At 37.0% G+C, this 18,030-nt stretch overlaps 1 protein-coding gene across 1 annotated transcript; it reads right to left on the bottom strand.

Annotated features, from left to right (window-relative positions):
• Positions 1–9,100: 9,100 nt before the first annotated feature.
• On the bottom strand, positions 9,101–16,925 carry LOC111465955 (cationic amino acid transporter 2, vacuolar-like). Its single transcript, XM_023110455.1, has 14 exons — positions 16,411–16,925; positions 15,610–15,811; positions 15,154–15,238; positions 14,470–14,610; positions 14,264–14,382; positions 14,074–14,170; positions 13,046–13,218; positions 12,852–12,918; positions 11,817–11,975; positions 10,996–11,263; positions 10,806–10,914; positions 10,045–10,157; positions 9,586–9,661; positions 9,101–9,425 (listed from the first exon to the last, which is right to left on the bottom strand). Exons 1-14 carry the CDS (start codon positions 16,580–16,582, stop codon positions 9,269–9,271), a joined length of 1,938 nt encoding a protein of 645 aa, XP_022966223.1. The 5' UTR covers positions 16,583–16,925; the 3' UTR covers positions 9,101–9,268.
• Between the last annotated feature and the right edge of the window lie 1,105 nt (positions 16,926–18,030).

Here is an 18,030-nt window from a genome sequence, read left to right as displayed (position 1 = left end):
TTCTTGGGTGGTAGTGGCGGAGGTAAGAACGATGATCTAGGATTCCGCCCAGACGGAGGAACAGGTACTCGTTCCAGGTGCATCTCGGAGTTGAGCTGCAATCCCTTCTTGGGTGGTAGTGGCGGAGGTAAAAACGATGATCTGGGATTCCGCCCAGATGGAGGAACAGGTACTCGTTCCAACTGCATTCTAGAGTTGAGCTGGAATCCCTTCTCGAGTGGTGGTGGCGGCGGAGGTGAGTACCATGACCTAGGATTTCGCCCAGACGGAGGAACAGGTACCCGTTCTAGGTGGTACATCTCAAAGTTGAGTTGCGATACCTTTTCAAAGCTGGCAAATTTCAGATCCCCGTTGAACACACCAATTCTTGTAGCGTGTGTCATGGAGGCAAGAAAATGAAACGCTAAGAGGATAAGAACACAAGCTCCTAAAAGCGTTTTAGAATTGATTGAGACCATTTTTGCTGTAATTTTCCTTCTTACATGACTTCCTTTATATATAACATGTGCTTCTTAATTTAGTTTCCATTTTCTTAATTTATTAGCCATTAAATTGTGGGGTTGTTTTTTTAGAATTAAAAGGTTTATTTAGATGAAAGCGGTTACCGCCTTCTTAATTTTATAATAAAAATGTTATATTTTCAAATTTTCTTAGTAAACCGTGTCATTATCTATACTCATATGCGGAATTAAACATTTAAAATTTTACCATAAAACATAAACTTTATCTTAAAACATTGTCATGGACTTAGACATGTTTGAAAATCATCATAGGGGTGCCTCCAGTCCGTACTACATTGGATGTACAGTACTTCCCTACGCATGATCCACACATGCAGTTCACACCCCCTTAGACCTATCATAGTCGAGCTAGCTTTCCGTAGTGACGTTCGAATGTCAGCCGACCCCTGATTGTCATGCGAGGTATGACCATCATCTTTATAGCATACGTTATATCAATATATCCTAATCCTATCCTTTTCTATCCAACCTAACCATATCGTTTCATCAATCGATCATGACCATATCGTTTCCTATTCATAACTTATCATATCATTTTATCAGTCTATCATAATCATAACGTTTTCTATATATAACCTCATCGTATCGTTTTATCAAATATTTTATAACTATAACGTTTTCAATACATAATCTTATCGTATCGTTTTGTCAAACTATCATAACAATAATGTTTTATATACATAATCTTCTTGTATCATTTTATCAATTTATTATAACTGTGAATGTTTGATTAATCCACCACACCTAAATGGTGTGAAAGTTATCTTATTTATAATCAAATGAATTACAAGGATATGGAAATAGTAATAAATGGAAATAACAATAAATGGAAAGATACCTATGATAATAAAGCAAATATTAGATATTTGCCTTATAATAAAATATCAAATATAATATATATGGTAAACTATAATTTATTACTATATATCCTTAACACCCCACCGCAAGCTAAGCGTCGGATTAAACGAACGTGAAGCTTGAATCTAAAAATTCAAAGAGGTTGAGAAACACTTTTCATGAAGATGCTAACAACCCGGTTCTTGGCCATCAAAAATTTGCAGAGGGATCGCCGCTCAGCGGCGATGATGCCTTGGCTTCGGCGAGAATATGTCTAACCCATGAAGAAGGATTGTCGCTTAGCGACGATGCTGCCTTGGCTCTGGTGAGAATATTTATAACCCCAAAAAGTAGAAGGGGAAACCTAGAGTAAGGGACAAAGACAATGTTGAAGCCGGAAGAGTCGCCACATTGGGCGAAGGAGCCAATTTTGGCGAGAAGGGCAGTCGGAAGAGTCGCCTCATCGGGCGAAGAAGCCAATTTTGGCAGGAATGGCGGCGGCAACTTGGTTGGCGAATAGGCCAGTGCGGCATCCAGATTCCGAAGGTAAATCTCTGCAAAAGGTTGATAGGTTTAGGTTAGGGTTTATGTAAAGGATGAAAGTTGATTGGGAAGAAAATGAGAGAGACTATATTGGCCAAGGGGAAAACCGATTGGGTTGGAAAAGGTGAGGTTGTATGTACAGAGTATGACGAAAGGTGATTTGGAGGTCAATAGGGTGGAACCGAAGAGTAATCAATCGGCTCCGACTACGGCAGCCATGAAGACTGCCCCTGCGGCGTCAAAACCAGCAGGGGTGGTGGAGAAGAAGATTAGAGGATTCAAAAGCCATTGAAAAGAAAGGATCGGGCTTGTTAAACCGAGAGGGCTCTGATACCATGTGAATGTTTGATTAATCCACCACACCTAAATGGTGTGAAAGTTATCTTATTTATAATCAAATGAATTACAAGGATATGGAAATAGTAATAAATGGAAATAACAATAAATGGAAAGATACCTATGATAATAAAACAAATATTAGATATTTGCCTTATAATAAAATATCAAATATAATATATATGGTAAACTATAATTTATTACTAAATATCCTTAACAATAACTATAACGTTTTCTATACATAACCTTATCGTATCGTTTTATTAATCTATCATAACTATAACGTTTTCTATACATAACCTTATCGTATTGTTTTATATCTATCATAACTATAACATTTCCTATATATAACTTTATCTTATCGTCTTATCAAACTATCATAACAATAACGTTTTCTATACATAACCTTATCATATTGTTTTACCAAACTATCATAGCCAAAACGTTTTTTGCACATAACTTTCTTGTATCGTTTTATCAATCTATCATAACAATAGCGTTTTCTATACTTAACCGTATCGTATTCTATCTCAACATATCATTGAACGCATCGTACCGTAAGTATTATCATACAATTCATGTTTCGTAACATATACATATTATACCATAATCATATCGATTCATAAACAATTCACACATATCAATATATATGACACGTGCAGAACCATGAGACATATGTCAACATCAAATATAACCATATCGATAGTAAGACCACTTACTTGGATGACCTTAGCTGAAGTTCTATCTAACTCCAAATTAGCTTGCTTTCGTCCCTCGAATTCGTTCTCAGTTATGCCAAGGCGCTTCACCCTATTAAAAATGTTCACCAAATTCTTTCCGAAATTCTAGTTCCTAAATTTTATCGAGTATTTAACCATTTCTTAATCTTTGAATTTAGGTTTAAGATTTCTTGAGATATAAATATGTCTAACAATACAATGATTACTAAACGTACCATTTATTAGATACTATAGTTTAATAATATATTTTGTTGACAGTATTACCGGGCTTATCCCGTTTTTCCTTTTTCTTTCATTTGATTTGCTAGGAGTATTTTAATTTGATTCTTCCAAATCTTTTTTATTTTATTTTATTATTATTGTTTATTTATTTATTTATTTTTCGCTATTACATTTACTTACGATTGTGTCTACTTAGAATACATCATGACATTCAATACATGCACATCATCTTGATATCGAATAATGTCATGCTAATCCATCTCATCATCATACAATTATACATCATCATATTAACATACATCATCATTACTATGTCATCATTATCATGTATGTCATCATATCATCATCAAATAACATCATACATCATCATCACTATATCATCATCATCATCGACTACATTATCATAACATCATAAGTCGTCGTCATCATCATCACCATCATCACCATCATCATATCGTCATTAAATAACGTCATCATACTATTATACGACACTATTATAATTTAGCTAAAACACATCACAAGAAATAATGTATACGATATAGTTCTTCCTAGTTCATGATAGCCAACGTTATTAAATCTCCAAGACTATTTATTGATGAGAACATTTGATAGCATTTTTGCGCGACTATTATAATAGAGTATGTAGTTTTAATCTTATGCTATAATAGTAAACGAATGGTGGTAGGGGTGAGTATGATGTCCCAGGATTCCGCTCAGACGGAGGAACAAGTATTCATTCTAGATGCATCCCAGAGTTGAGCTACGATCCCTTCTCGAATGGTGGTGGTGGAGGTGAGTACGATGGCCCAGGGTTTCGCCCAGACGGAGGAACAAGTACTCGTTCTAAGTGCATTCTAAAGTTGAGCTGCGATTCTTTCTCGAGTGGTGGCAGCGGAGGTGAGAACGATGACCCAGGATTCAACCCAGACGGAGGACCAGGTGCTCGTTGGAAGTGCATCCCGAAGTTGAGCTGTGTTCCCTCCTCTAAGCCAGTGAGTTTCAGATCCCCATTCAACACATTAGTCCTTGTAGCGTGTGCCCTCAGGGTAGAAAAATGGAACGCAAATAGGATAATTCAATGATTTATTTTCTTATTCAATTCCATACTTTATTGGATGAAAATGGTTGTAGTTTCCTTTAAAAAAAAATCTTTAAAATTTTAATAATATTTAAAAAATACAATAATGTTAAAAAAAAATATTCTTAAAATAAAATAAGTATATTTAAAATATATTCATCAAATTTAAAAAGTAGATTTCTTCCTTTATCTTTAATATAAAAAAAAAATTCAAAATATTATTACCGTCAATAAATACAAAATCCATTTATTACATTTCATATATTATCTCCAAAATTTTTAATATTATTTTTAAAAATTTATAAGTATTTTGTAAAGGTGGTATTAATGGTAAAAGTAATTTTCAAAATATTAACCGTTTACCTCCAGTTAGAGTATAATAAATATTTTTTAGACTTCTTTTTAAGCTTACTTTATATTTGGTATAATTTGCCGGTCTTAAAAAATATTTTAAGTGCAAAAAAAATGTTGTAATATAATTAAAATGAGAATAACATAAATAGATCAATAAATAAATTATTCTTTTCTTGAGGTGAGTACAATGATGAAGAAAGTGTTTTAAAATGAAGTTTTAAATGTTTAATTTCGCATATGAGTATAGATGATGATGACGGTAGCGACTCTAGATAAGTAAAAATTTAGGTTCATTACAACGGTGGAGGTGAGTACGATGATCCAGGATTCTGCTTAGACGAAGAAACAAGTACTCGTTCCAAGTATATCCTGGAGTTGAGCTGCAATTCCTTCTCGAGAAACAAGTACAATGATTTGGTATTCCGGTTAGACGGAGGAACAAGTACTCAATCTAGGTGCATCTCGAAGTTGAGTTGCGATCCCTTCTCGAAGGGATTCGGCCTAGATGGAGGAATAGGTACTCCTTTCGAATACATCCCAAAGTTGAGTTTCGATTAGTTTTCTAAAATGGTGGACGAGGGTGGGGACGGAGGTGAGTACGATGACCTGGAATTCCGCTCAGATGGAGGAACAAGTACTTGTTCTAGATGCATCTCGAAGTTGAGTTACGATCCATTCTCGGAGGGATTCGGCCAAGATGGAGGAATAGATACTCTTTCAGATAAATCCCAAAGTTGAGTTTTGTTTCATTTTCTAAAATGGTGGACGAGGGTGGTGGCAATGAAGGTAAGTACGATGATCTAAGATTTCGCTTAGACGGAGGAACATGTACACGTTCCAGGTGCATCTCGAAGTTGAGCTGCAACCCTTTGTAGGTGGGAATTGACCTAAATGTAGGAATAGGTACTCATTTCGGATACATCCCAAAGTTGAGTTTTGATTCATTTTTTAAAATGGTGGACGAGGGTGGTGGCGGCAAAGGTGAGTACAATGACCTAGGATTCCGCTCAGATGGAGGAACAAGTACTTTGTTCCATAAGCATCCTAGAGTTGAGTTGCGATCCCTTCTTAGAGGGATTCAGCTAAGATTGAGGAATAGGTACTCTTTCGAATACATCATAAAATTGAATTTTGATTCATTTTCTAAAATAGTGGACGAGGGTGGTGGCAACGGAGGCAAGTACAATGATCTAGGATTCCACTCAAACGGAGGAATAGGTACTCGTTCCAGGGCATCCTGAAGTTGAGCTGCAATCCCTTCTCGGAGGGATTCAGCCCAAATGGAGGAATAGTTACTCCTTTTGGATACATCTCAAAGTTGATTTTTTATTCATTTTCTAAAATGGTAGACGAGGGTGGTGGCGGCGGATGTGAGTACGATGAGCTGGAATTTCGCTCAGACAGAGGATTAGGTACTCGTTTTAGGTACATCTCGAAATTGAGCTGCAATCCCTTCTGAGGTAGTGCGAACCGACTGGTGAGTCCATGCTGGCCCGTTAGGATAGTACCGTAGGAAAATAAACCGATATGATAGGTCTCGTCATTGCATTCGCATGTTCTTGTTGCATAACTCCGATAGGGGGTCACTTACTGAGTATTCTCAAAATACTCAAGTCTCATGCTACTACATTTTTCAGATAAAGACAAGGCGCTCCTGTAAAGTTGACGGAGGTATCGCAAAACTCCGGGATCATGGCACATTCATAGGATAGATTTGCATTTCAAATTTAATAGTATAGATTAGTATAGGTTGAATTGTATTTAAATTTGATAGTATAGGTTGGTACATGTTGAATTATATTTGCATTTAATAGTATAGGTTAGTATAGATTGAATTGCATTTAATACCATAGTTTAGTATAGGTTGGTGTGTAATTGCATTTAATAGAATATAGGTTAGTCTAAGTCATTTATACTATAGATGATATTTTCTTTTAAGAGTTATATTTACACATAAGAGATGACCATAAGACGTTAGTAGCGACTGTGAGTATGTAGAAATAGATATAAATGTATCTACATACATATATGTATATATCATTCGATTCATAACGAGGAACTCATGTTTTCATCTCATGGGTTCATTAAGGTGTTGTGGCGAAACCATCACATTGAGAAAGTCACATGGGAGCGTGAGAATGAAATAAGAGAAAAATACCCCGAATTAGTATAAGAGTTCGAAACTTTCAAGGACGAAAGTTCTTTAAGAGTATATATCTAACGTTCCGTTATTTAAAAAAACATTGTGTTCGTCGCTACTAGAATGAAGGTGGTGGAGGAGGAGGAGATGGGGAATCCGGTGTCCTTGGACTCGGCCAAGATAGTGGAATAGGTACTTTCGGATACATTCCAAAGTTGGGCTTTGATTCATTTTTTGAAATAGTGGATGAGGGTGGTAGCGGTGGAATTGAGAACGTTGTTGTGGGATTTCACTGAGACGGAGAAATAGGTACTCGTATCTCGAAGTTGACCTACGATCCTTTCTTAGAACCAACCAGTTTCAAATCTCCTTCGAGACACACCAGTTCTTGTAGCGTGTATCATGAGAGCAATAAAATGAAACAGTAAGAGAATAAGAACACAAGCTTTCGAGAGTGTTTTAGAACTCATTCTCACCATTGTTGCTGTTTCTTCGTTCTTCCATGGCTTTCTTTTATATAGCATTTTTTTTTTTTAATTCTAATGTTCATTTTCAATCAATATTTTCGTTAAAAAATTAAAAAATATTATTATATTTAAAAAATACTCCTAAAATTTTAAAATATATCTTATAAAAAAATGAATTTTTAAAATTTTAAAATATATTTTATAAAGAAATGAGTTTAAAATTTAAACCATATAAGGTTCAAAGTATTGTTGAAAAAAATTGGTATTAAATATTCCTTAATTATCTGAATTATTTATTAATAGAATAAAGATAATTTTTTTTAATTATTTTAAAAAATTTAAGAAATCATCCTTATTTTAATAATTTAAATTATAATTTTTCTAATATTTCCTAATTATCTCAAATATATTAGTAAGTATTCCAATAAAATTTTCCAAGTATAATAATTATATTTAAATATATAGAGTATTTATACCTTTACACTTATATTATAATAGTGAACGAAGAGGGTAAAGGAGGAGTACGTGAATTCGATGCTCTTTTACTCGATCCAGAAGGAGGTGATGGAGGAGGGTCTGATGTGGTCGGATTCGGGCCTGAAGGAGGAATAGTTACTCCTTTAACTCCATAGTTAAGCTTCGATTGAGTGATTTGAAGGTGGAAAGGGAGGAGATGGGAAATTCGATGATGGAGGAAAAGGTACTTTCAAACTCGAGCTTTGATTCATTTTTTGAAAGGGTGAACGAGGGTGGTAGCAGCGGAATTGGGAACATTGTCGTGGGATTTCGCTGAGAGGGAGGAATAGGTACTCGCATCCCAAAGTTGACCTACGATCCTTTCTCGAAGCCCGTAAGCTTCAGATCTCCGTCGAACACACCAATTCTTGTAGCATGTATTATGAGGATAGTAAAATGAAACGCTAAGAGAATAAGAACACAAGCTCTAAAACTTTTAGAACTCATTGAGACCATTGTTAATTTGTTTTTATTCTTGTATGCCTTTATAGAATTTCCACCTCTTCTCTTATATATATATTCTTCGAAATATATTTAAATTTAAAAGTTCGATTAATACTCTTTTTAAAAATAATTGATCATTACTATTATATTTAAAAAATACCCATAAAATATTAAAAGTATGGTTTTACTTATATAAAGAACTTTTACCGAACCAATACCGTCCATCGACACCTCATCAATTATCTACAGATATTTTAATTTTACGAGTATTTTTCAAACTGAAATTAATAAAACAAATATTTATTTAATACTTTTAGAAAAGGAAGATTCATTATTACCTACCAATATATTTTTTTGAGTATAATATTCTTAAATTAATTTATTTCCATAAATAAACTTTTTCAATAAATACTATTTTACAATTTTTCTTATTAAATCAATAAATACTATTTTACAAATTTTCTAATTTTTAATTTTTTTTATTAAAAAAAACATGTGAAAACAAATTTTTTCAATATTTTTTAAATTATTTTCAATTTAATAATAAACTCAATTTGATTTTTTTTTTCAAACATTTATTTCTAAAAATTCCTCCATCAATTTTTTTTTTTTTTTTTTTTAATATTCTCTCTAATTTCTGTAAAAAAAATAAATGTGAAATGAAATAGGTAGCGAAGACGGGAAGGCTCATAAGGCTTCCCATCCCTTCCCAGTGGACATCTCTAATGACGTTCTTAAAAGGTCACATCTATTAAAAAAATTCATATATTATCTACCTCATTAATATCATCGATTTTTTTATTGGTCAATGATGGTCAACTTAATTTTTAAACCTCGTAAAATAAGGTATTCCTTTTGAAATCTCGAGGACTAAATAAACCGAAATCTCGATAACTGAATAATAACCGACAAATAAAATTGAAATGTGCTTTATATTTACATTATTTGGTTTGAAGGAAATTCAATAACCAACCCTATATTACAAGGAGATAGATTAATCTCCATGGATAAAAATATAGTCCTAAGCAATGTACCAAAGTTTTTGCCTTCTACTCTTTGTACCAACTGATTCATGCTACCACCTCCCTCGAGTACTTGTTTCTCTTCTCGGCACGGGCGGCTGGCACATAGATTACATCTCGTAGAGAGCTGTGGGTTCGACCGTAGACTGCGTAAACGATCACTCCAATAAGTAGCCATATTGACACACGAGCCCATGTACCAGCACTGAAAGGATACGAGAAAGGGATCATTATTTTGGGGTAAGAGAAATGAACATGAGAGCATTCGGGTGAATGTTAAGTTATATCTACGATTCGATATCGAGAAAGGAAAGTAACACTACGAATTAATGTAAACGAACAAGCAAAGATGAAAGGGTCGTTGCCTGAGATTGATGAGCAAATAGGTGTTGATGACAATACACACGATTGGTATCAGAGGAACAAATGGACAGGTGAAACCTGAGAAGACAATAGGAGAAAATGCAATGGATCAGTGTTTTCATACATTAACCAAGAATATACACTGTTCATCTCTAGACTCGAATCTCGAAACGATATGACTCGAAAATCAGTACAAGGCAAGCGTAAGTTCGTTATCGTAGGACTCGAACACAAGAATATGCAGGGGTTGTTCTATCTTTCCTTGGAATCAATGATGCTAGAAACTAAAAACTAATTAACCTGGTAGAGGGCGAGTTCGGTTAGCAGTCTCTACAATTATATTTAAGGATAGGTAGTTCGATCCTAAATCGGTTATCGAGATATTTGAGCGCCAAGAATAAGTAAATGGCAAATACAAAAACGGGAGTCGAGCGAGCGAGAGAGAAAGAGTAATGTCTCACCTCCTGAGTGCCCAAAGCTGTGCCTTGCATCATCTTGGTCGATACACGAGAGCACGACCAAAGCAGATAACAGAAGCAATATACCGATTCCGCTAACTGAGTATCGAACATAGCTGGTGGAAACATCGAACACATCGAGCAAAAACAATTAAAAGACGAACAGAAACGTTTTAACGTAATTATACGAGTTCCACCACTAAAAAACATGTCAAGAACGTGAATCTTAGAAGCTGCCCAAGCCCACCGCTAGCAGATATTATCCTCTTTGGGCTTTCCCTTTCGGGCTACCACTCAAGCTTTTTAATATGTGTTTGCTAGGAAGAGGTTTCCACACCCTTATAAACAATGCTTCGTTTTCCTCCTCAACCGATTTGGGATCTCTCAATCCACCCCCTTCAGGACCCAGCGTCCTCGCTAGCACTCACTCCCTTCTCCAATCGATGTGGGACTCCCCAATCCACCCCCTTTGGGGCCCAGCGTTTTTGCTGGCATACCGCTTCATGTCCACCCACCCCCTTCAGAGCTCAGCCCTTCACTGGCGCATCGCCCAGTGTCTGGTTCTAATACTATTTATAACAGTCCAAGCTCATCACTAACAGATAATGTCTGTCATGGGCTTGAGTTGTTACTATTCTTATTTGGATCATTGCTCTTCTTTTCTCCATAGGTTTCAAAATCATTCAGCAGACATTTGCAGATGTTAACAAACAGTAATCTCTACGCCTTACTCGAAGAAAATAGAAGTCGTAATAACAACGAACCTTGGAAGCCTCAAGTTTGTAGCTGCATATGTAAGAAGTAGAGCCCCTATACATGTTAACAAGATGATCCACCCCGCAACTTTTCGTCGATTCTTCTCGTTTAGAACGTCTGCAGCAATTAAACACAAGAACACAGTGGATCAACCTCATTGTAACAAGCAAAATGCGTAAGAGTGACTATGAAACTTACAGCCACGTCGAGCTAGATAGCTCCCAATCATGGGGATGTCAACTGATGAATCCGCTTTCTCGAGCAAGGGTCTAGAACTGTCCTTAGCAGAACTGATCTCGGGGTCTTTTTCATCAACATCATCGGCACTCCTACGGTACGATAGGGACAGTGGGTCGACCGAGTCCTGAAGAGATGGTGGCAATGGCACCTCATTGGGTGGAATGTATCTGAGAATCAACACTGATACAGCCACTGTGGTAAATGCAAGAAGGGTACCAACACTCACCTGTACAAAGAGAAAAACATGTTCAACCAATTCTCCCACATAATCAAAACAATACGAAAAAGAATTGATAGCTCCACTGCTAGCAGATATTGTCCTCTTTAGGCTTTTCTTTTTGGGTTTCCCCTCAAGGTTTTTAAAACATGTCTGCTAGGGAGAGGTTTCCACATCCTTATAGAGAATGTTTCATTCGCCTCTCCAACCGATGTGGAATCTCACAATCCAATCAAGATGTCAAATTCAATTGTGTATCACATGTTCATCGTCTTAATAACTAAACTCTATGAAATAAAGACGTTTATGAGAATAAGAACATCAAAATGTACATTACTCACGAGCATACACAACAAGGTATAAACGTAATATACAATGCTAATAGGAAAAGATAGATGCGGCGAATTGGAACATTGTCGAACTTGGTGAGACGACTTAAGATAGCAAAAAATCTCAGATTGAATTGGAAGGTTTCTTTTGGCTACGAACATCTTGACCGAACGTTTTCACCTTTAACATCAATTCTATAAAACTAGAGAAAAACTAGATAGAGTCAACTTACCATTCCTGCTAACTCTGAAACATCCATGAAAAAGGCCAGGCTTGCAGCACCAACACCACTTGCTATGGTGCTCTTGACAGGAACTTGAGTATGTTTATTAACATCCGAGAAGAAAGATGGCAGCAACCCATCTCTCGCCATTGCCATCAAGATTCGGGGCTGGAAAGCCAAGAAGACTTGTCAAGAACAGAATTCATGTATAAGAAGATGCAAAATGTTAGAAAGAAAATGTAACCGCCCAAGCCCAAGCTCGAGCTCAAGCCTAGCAAATATTATCCTCTTTCGGGTTTTCCCTCAAGGTTTTTAATGTGTCTGCTAGGAAGATGCTAGGAAGAGGTTTCCACACTCTTATAAAGAATGCTTCGTTCTCCTCCCCAACCAATGTGGAATCCCACAATCCACCCCCTTTAGGGCCCAGCATCCTCACTGGCACTCATTCCCTTCTCCAATCGATGTGGAATCCCACAATCCACCTCCCTTCGGAGCCTAGCATCCTTGCTAGCACACTGCCTCGTGTCCACCCTCCTCCGGAGCTTAGCCTCTTCGCTGGCATATCGCTCAGTGTCTGGCTCTGATATCATTTGTAACAGCCCAAGCCCACCGCTAGCAAATAATGTCTTCTTTGGGCTTTCCCTCAAGGTTTTTAAAACGCGTCTACTAGGGAGAGGTTTCCACACCCTTATAAAGAATGTTTTGTTCTCCTCCCAAACCGATGTGGGATCTCACAAAGAAAGAGAGAGAAGAAGAACGTTTTTTCTTGATTAGGATTCATATATACCAAAAAAGCAACGCAACATCTAAGCTAATTAATAAACAAAAATACATATTCTACAATGAGCAATGAGCCAAGAAATTGAAAGGCAAATAAGAGTTCCAACATTCATAACATCCAAGGGGTCTTATTCCTTGTATCATCGACGCAAAGCGTAAAATGTAATCTACACGAACAATCAAGATTATTTGGTGATAGAACAAAACTGCAAGCAAGTAACTTTGAGCTGGTTAAGAGACACCTCAAAGAGCTCATATAGGTACCTGAGGGAGAATAGAACCCAGCAATGTTGAGCAGAGTGCAGTAACAGCTCCAGCACTCACCACATACCTGGAAGCATAAAGATAACATCATCAGCTGAGACAATCTACCCAATTTACCCCGGAAACTACGGACAACACAACTTGTGGTACGCCCCCTATAACTCGAAAATGAAAGCGTACGAGTACACACTTACGCTGCCCAATGCATTCCATGCTGAGAGAATGCAGAGGAAATGGGGGTATCAGGATCCATCTCATAATAAGGCACGAGACCAACAATGACGATCGAGACCATCATATACAGGGCACAGCATAGCGATAATGAAGATGCGATCCCCAGTGGCAAATCTCGTTGAGGATTTTTCACCTATTGAAAATAATCATAGTAAGTCAATGCTGCCACAAATTAGTATCTTTGTTGCATATTTGTTGATAAACATTCATGTATGCTTAAATGAAATTAGTTGATTGAATAGAAAAGGAACATAAATTGTAACAACCCAAGCCCACCGCTAGCAGATATTGTCTTCTTTGGGCTTTCTCTTTAGGGCTTACCCTCAAGGTTCTTAAAACACGTATTCTAGGGAGAGGTTTCCACACCCTTATAAAAAATGTTTCGTTCTCTTCCCCAACTAATGTGGGATCTCACAATCCACCCCCCTTCAGGGCCTAGCGTCCTCGTTGGCACTCGTTCCCTTCTCCAATCGATGTGGGACCCCTCAATCCACCCCCCTTTGGGACCCATCCTCCTTGCTGGCACACCGCCTCGTGTCCACCTCCTTCGGGGTTCAGCCTCCTTGCTGGCACACCGCCTCGTGTCCACCTCCTTCGGGGTTCAGCCTCCTTGCTGGCACATCGCTCGGTGTCTTGCTCTGATACCATTTGTAATAGTCCAAGCCTTCCGCTAGCAGATATTGTCTTCTTTGGACTTTCCCTTTCGGGCTTACCCTCAAGGTTTTTAAAACGTGTCTGCTAGGGAGAGGCCACAACTAATAAAGAATGCTTCGTTCTCCTTCCCAACCGATGTGGGATCTCACATAAATCTTACCCATGTGTCAATTACAAATGATTTAGATTCATCAAATTGATTTGTTATTTTTGTATGGATTAAAGAAGTAAATTAAGAAGAAAGAACAGGGAAGAACATGGTCTTCATTAGGAGATCTCTAATTTACTTTTCAAGAAGTTCCTGAGATAACAGATGCTGGCACAATATGCTTACCTCTTCAGCAGTACTCGCCACGGAATCAAAACCAATATAGGCGAAGAAGACGGTAGCAGACCCGGCAAGCATCCCATCAACTCCATAGGGAAAATACCTGTTATGTTGCAGAGTTGACATTCATAAATACACATCATAGATGACACTAAATTATAGAGGAACAAAGTACAGAGTAAAAAATTTGAAGTACCCTGTAGGAAGTTCATATCCAACCCATCCCGTCTTGAAACCGATATACGAGCCAGCAACAATGACAAACATCAATGCACATATATTTACACCTGTCACAACAGCTTGTGCCGCAATACTCTGTAAGACAATTAACAAATTAATAACAACAATATCTATTTATCATACATGAGATAGAAATTATTCTGAAAAAAAACACTAGTATACCTCCTTGATTCCCATACATAAAAGTGCAGTGACAATCAAAACTAAGATAGCTGCACATGGATCAACAACAATATTGAGTCCAGGTAGTGTTTGCCGAGCTAGAAAGGAAGGCAAATGATCATTTCCACCAAACAACATGGCCTGTCGGAGTGAAAGGATAAAACAGATAAAGTGAGAACTACCAAGGGGTCAGAGTTTCAAAGTTGTCTCTAAATCATGGCACTATAACATGACTAGTAACAGTCCAAGTCCAAAACCACTACTAGTAAATATTGTTCGCTTCGGTACGTTACGTGACAGTCTCAAGGTTTTAAAACGCGTCTACTCGGGAGAGGTTTCCACACCCTATAAGAAATGCTTCATTCCCCTCTCCAACCGATGTGGGATATCACAATCCACCCCCCTTGGGGCCCAACGTCTTCTCTGGCACACCGTCCGGTGTCTGGCTCTTATACCATTTGTAACAGCCCAAACCCACCACTAACAATTATTGTTCGCTTTGGCCCGTCATGTAACAGTCTCACAGTTTTAAAACGCATCTACTGGGGAGAGACTTCCACACCTTTATAAGGAATGTTCTGTTCCCCTCTCCAACGACGTGGGATCTCACATGACTTGACACAAAAAAGAGTTTGTTTCAATTTTATTATTGAATTCAAGTGAAAAGTTAGAAGGCGACAATACCAAATTTGGAGATATTCCACGTGCAACAGTCGAGCCACCAAGCGTATATTCCAGTATCAAAGCCCAACCAATCAACCAAGCAACACTGAAAAGCAATAGCAATGGAAAATCACTAACAGGTAGGTGAAACGTGATGTGAAGATTAACTACATAGTCGTATAATAAAAAAAAATCCTAAACTACATCGATAGTTATCGGTCTAGTTGCAAACAAGTTTTCTGGATGGGGCAATGAAATTCAAAATCAGCGATTTCCCATCAGTTTCAAGAAAGTTCATCATACAATATACACATCCAGGTCCCCAAAAAAAAATGACAAACAAATTGATAGCCATTTCCACTGTGATACGACATACTTCTCTGCTTCGAAACCTCAATCAAGCACTCGACTCACAATCCAGAAAAATGACTTAACATTAACAATCATAATCTGCAAAGTAAAGTCACATGAAATTACCCTTCTCCAACACATATGTATGAATAGTGATACGCACTTCCAGCAGACGGGCAACGACTTGCAAGCTCCGCATAGCAAAATGCGGAAAGAGCTGCAGCTATTCCAGCAATAAGGAAGGAGATGGCAAGGGTTGGTCCTGAATGCTCTCTGGCAACAGTTCCAACAAGAATATACACTCCAGCTCCAATAGTAGCACCAACCCCTACACAGAAATTATGAGTCATTAAACTTGACTCGGTAAAAATAGTTATTAACTCGAATAAGTTTAGGAAATAGTTAACGATTTATCTAGGAGAATTGTTAGCGATTTTAACTCCAAGAGAAAGTTTAGGAAAACTAGTCATGCTTTCTCCACAGTAAATACACAAGAGATGTATGCTCTTTTCACAACAACAAGAGAATTAAAAAGCTAAGTGCTTAAAGTTCCTCTGTTCAGAAGCTTTCTTCCCTCAAATTCTTTTTTTTCCTTTATTTGTTTCGATATATTTCGATCGTGGGTCATATCAGACGGGCTAAGAGGCCCATATACTTGAGATCCGCACAAGAACAGCTGAACTACCAGAAGATCAATATTCATCAGATTTTGGGGAGTGGCAAATAGTAGGAAAAACCAAACAATCTTCACCATCAACTTCAGAGAGACAACTAACAGTATAAAAACTTAATCCCAAGAACTAATACCAACAAGAGCAACATCAAACACAGACAGAATAAAGGTTTCTAGGAGTTAGAGGACATGGCTACCAAAATCAAAACAAAATTAAAAGAACAAAAAACAAGAACAAAGAACAACATGGGTACCAATTGAAATAAGATGAGGAATAGATAACTCTCTGGCTAACTGATGATGCCCTGATGAGGATGAAGAATGGGCAGAATCAACCTGTTTCCTCCTTATCAATGCTTTGAAACCAACCCTTGAACTCCTTCCACCCCTTCCACTTTCCTCTATAGAATCACCCAAGAAACCCATCCAGAAAATCCGTTTTTCTTCTCTTTTTTCGTTGCTGTTTTTCAACCCAAGCTTAAGATTACAATAATTATCCACGAAGTGTGGGCGCTAGAGCCAATAACTCAATACATATTTGTTGAAATAAGCTAAACCCAAACCTACCCGCATTCCCAAATTGGGAAAAAAGAAACCCCAGAAGAAATTCCCACTGGTTTTTCTTGGATTAAAGCGGGGAGCGGGCAGATTCCGATAGAAAAAAACACCCCTCCTCTTCTCTATTTCTGTGTTGGTCTCCCAGATTGAACAAAATTTGAGAATATAAGAAGAAGGGTGACCCTTTCCTTGTGTGGTGGCTGCGGATTCAAGGAAATCGATTCAATTGTACTGAATTTGAATCATGAAAAATTAATGTTGCGTGTGGAGGAGGCCCCCACTCGGATGCTGACGGCCCATTGGTTGATCTGCTGCCCGCGGGTAGATGGGGCAGAGATTGTCAACAATGTGGAACGGGAATCCAACTTGCCGCCTTCCAAGGATGGCGGGTCGGTGTGTCAGCCTTTTTCTTTTTCTTTTTTTTCTTTATTTGGTTGAGAAAATGAAATTTCCCATTAAATTATCCCTATGGATAAATTTTAATTTTTAAATTTTTTTATCTATCAAATTATTTAATTTCAAAAAATATTTAATTTATATTAGCGGATTTATAAGTTTACTAGAATAAGTTATGGAATATTTTTACACGTTGAACTCGTATCAAATAATGAACTCAACTCTGTTGATAAAAGTCCCACATCTACTAATTTAGAGAATGATCATAGGTTTATAATAAACGAATACTCTCTCCATACAGAGGAGACTTTTTGGGGAGTCCAAAGCAAAATCATGAGAGTTTATACTCAAAATGGACAATATCATATCATTGTGGAGTCGTGATCCGTTTAACCATAAGTTATCATCCTTCTATTATGTTTTCTTTAGATATTTTGATAATAAATTTAATATGGAATATATTTAATTATTTTCTAAAGATTTTCTGCCCTTTTTCTATTTTTTTTTTTTTAATTGCCCATGCATATACAGATAAAATTTAATTATTGGTGGGACCCAGGCACCAGTCTACCATCTGATTGGAAGATGTAATCAAGATGAACGGCTGTGATTAAAAGATGTGGATGTTGTGGAGTCCACATGGCATCATCTAGCTTCTAGTCCCTCTCGACTAAATTACAAAAAATAATAATAATAATAATAATTTGAGAGAGAGAAAAAGAACATGGGACCCATTCCCGAGATTAAGGAGATGTTTTTCTTAAAATATAATTTTTTTTTATAGAAAAAAAAACAACTTAAAAATTAAATATATTAAAAAATATCGAACATAATTCAAATTTTTAACCTCGAACTTACATAAGCTCTGCATTTTTTACCATATATTCAATCGAATTCGTCTATGAATTTTAACAGTAAAA

This window comes from Cucurbita maxima, unplaced genomic scaffold (assembly GCF_002738345.1).
Source record: "Cucurbita maxima cultivar Rimu unplaced genomic scaffold, Cmax_1.0 Cma_Scf00030, whole genome shotgun sequence".
Classification (NCBI taxonomy): domain Eukaryota; kingdom Viridiplantae; phylum Streptophyta; class Magnoliopsida; order Cucurbitales; family Cucurbitaceae; genus Cucurbita; species Cucurbita maxima.
This window is presented reverse-complemented; position numbering and strand designations above follow the sequence as displayed.

Excerpts from the sequence above, each read along its gene's own strand:
- LOC111465955 (XM_023110455.1), bottom strand. The coding sequence starts at position 16,582 with ATGGGTTTCTTGGGTGATTCTATAGAGGAAAGTGGAAGGGGTGGAAGG. Across the intron at positions 15,239-15,609 it reads TACATATGTGTTGGAGAAGG|TGTTGCTTGGTTGATTGGTT; the intron begins GTAATTTCATGT and ends ATTGCTTTTCAG. Across the intron at positions 14,611-15,153 it reads GTGGAATATCTCCAAATTTG|GCCATGTTGTTTGGTGGAAA; the intron begins GTATTGTCGCCT and ends TCACTCCGACAG.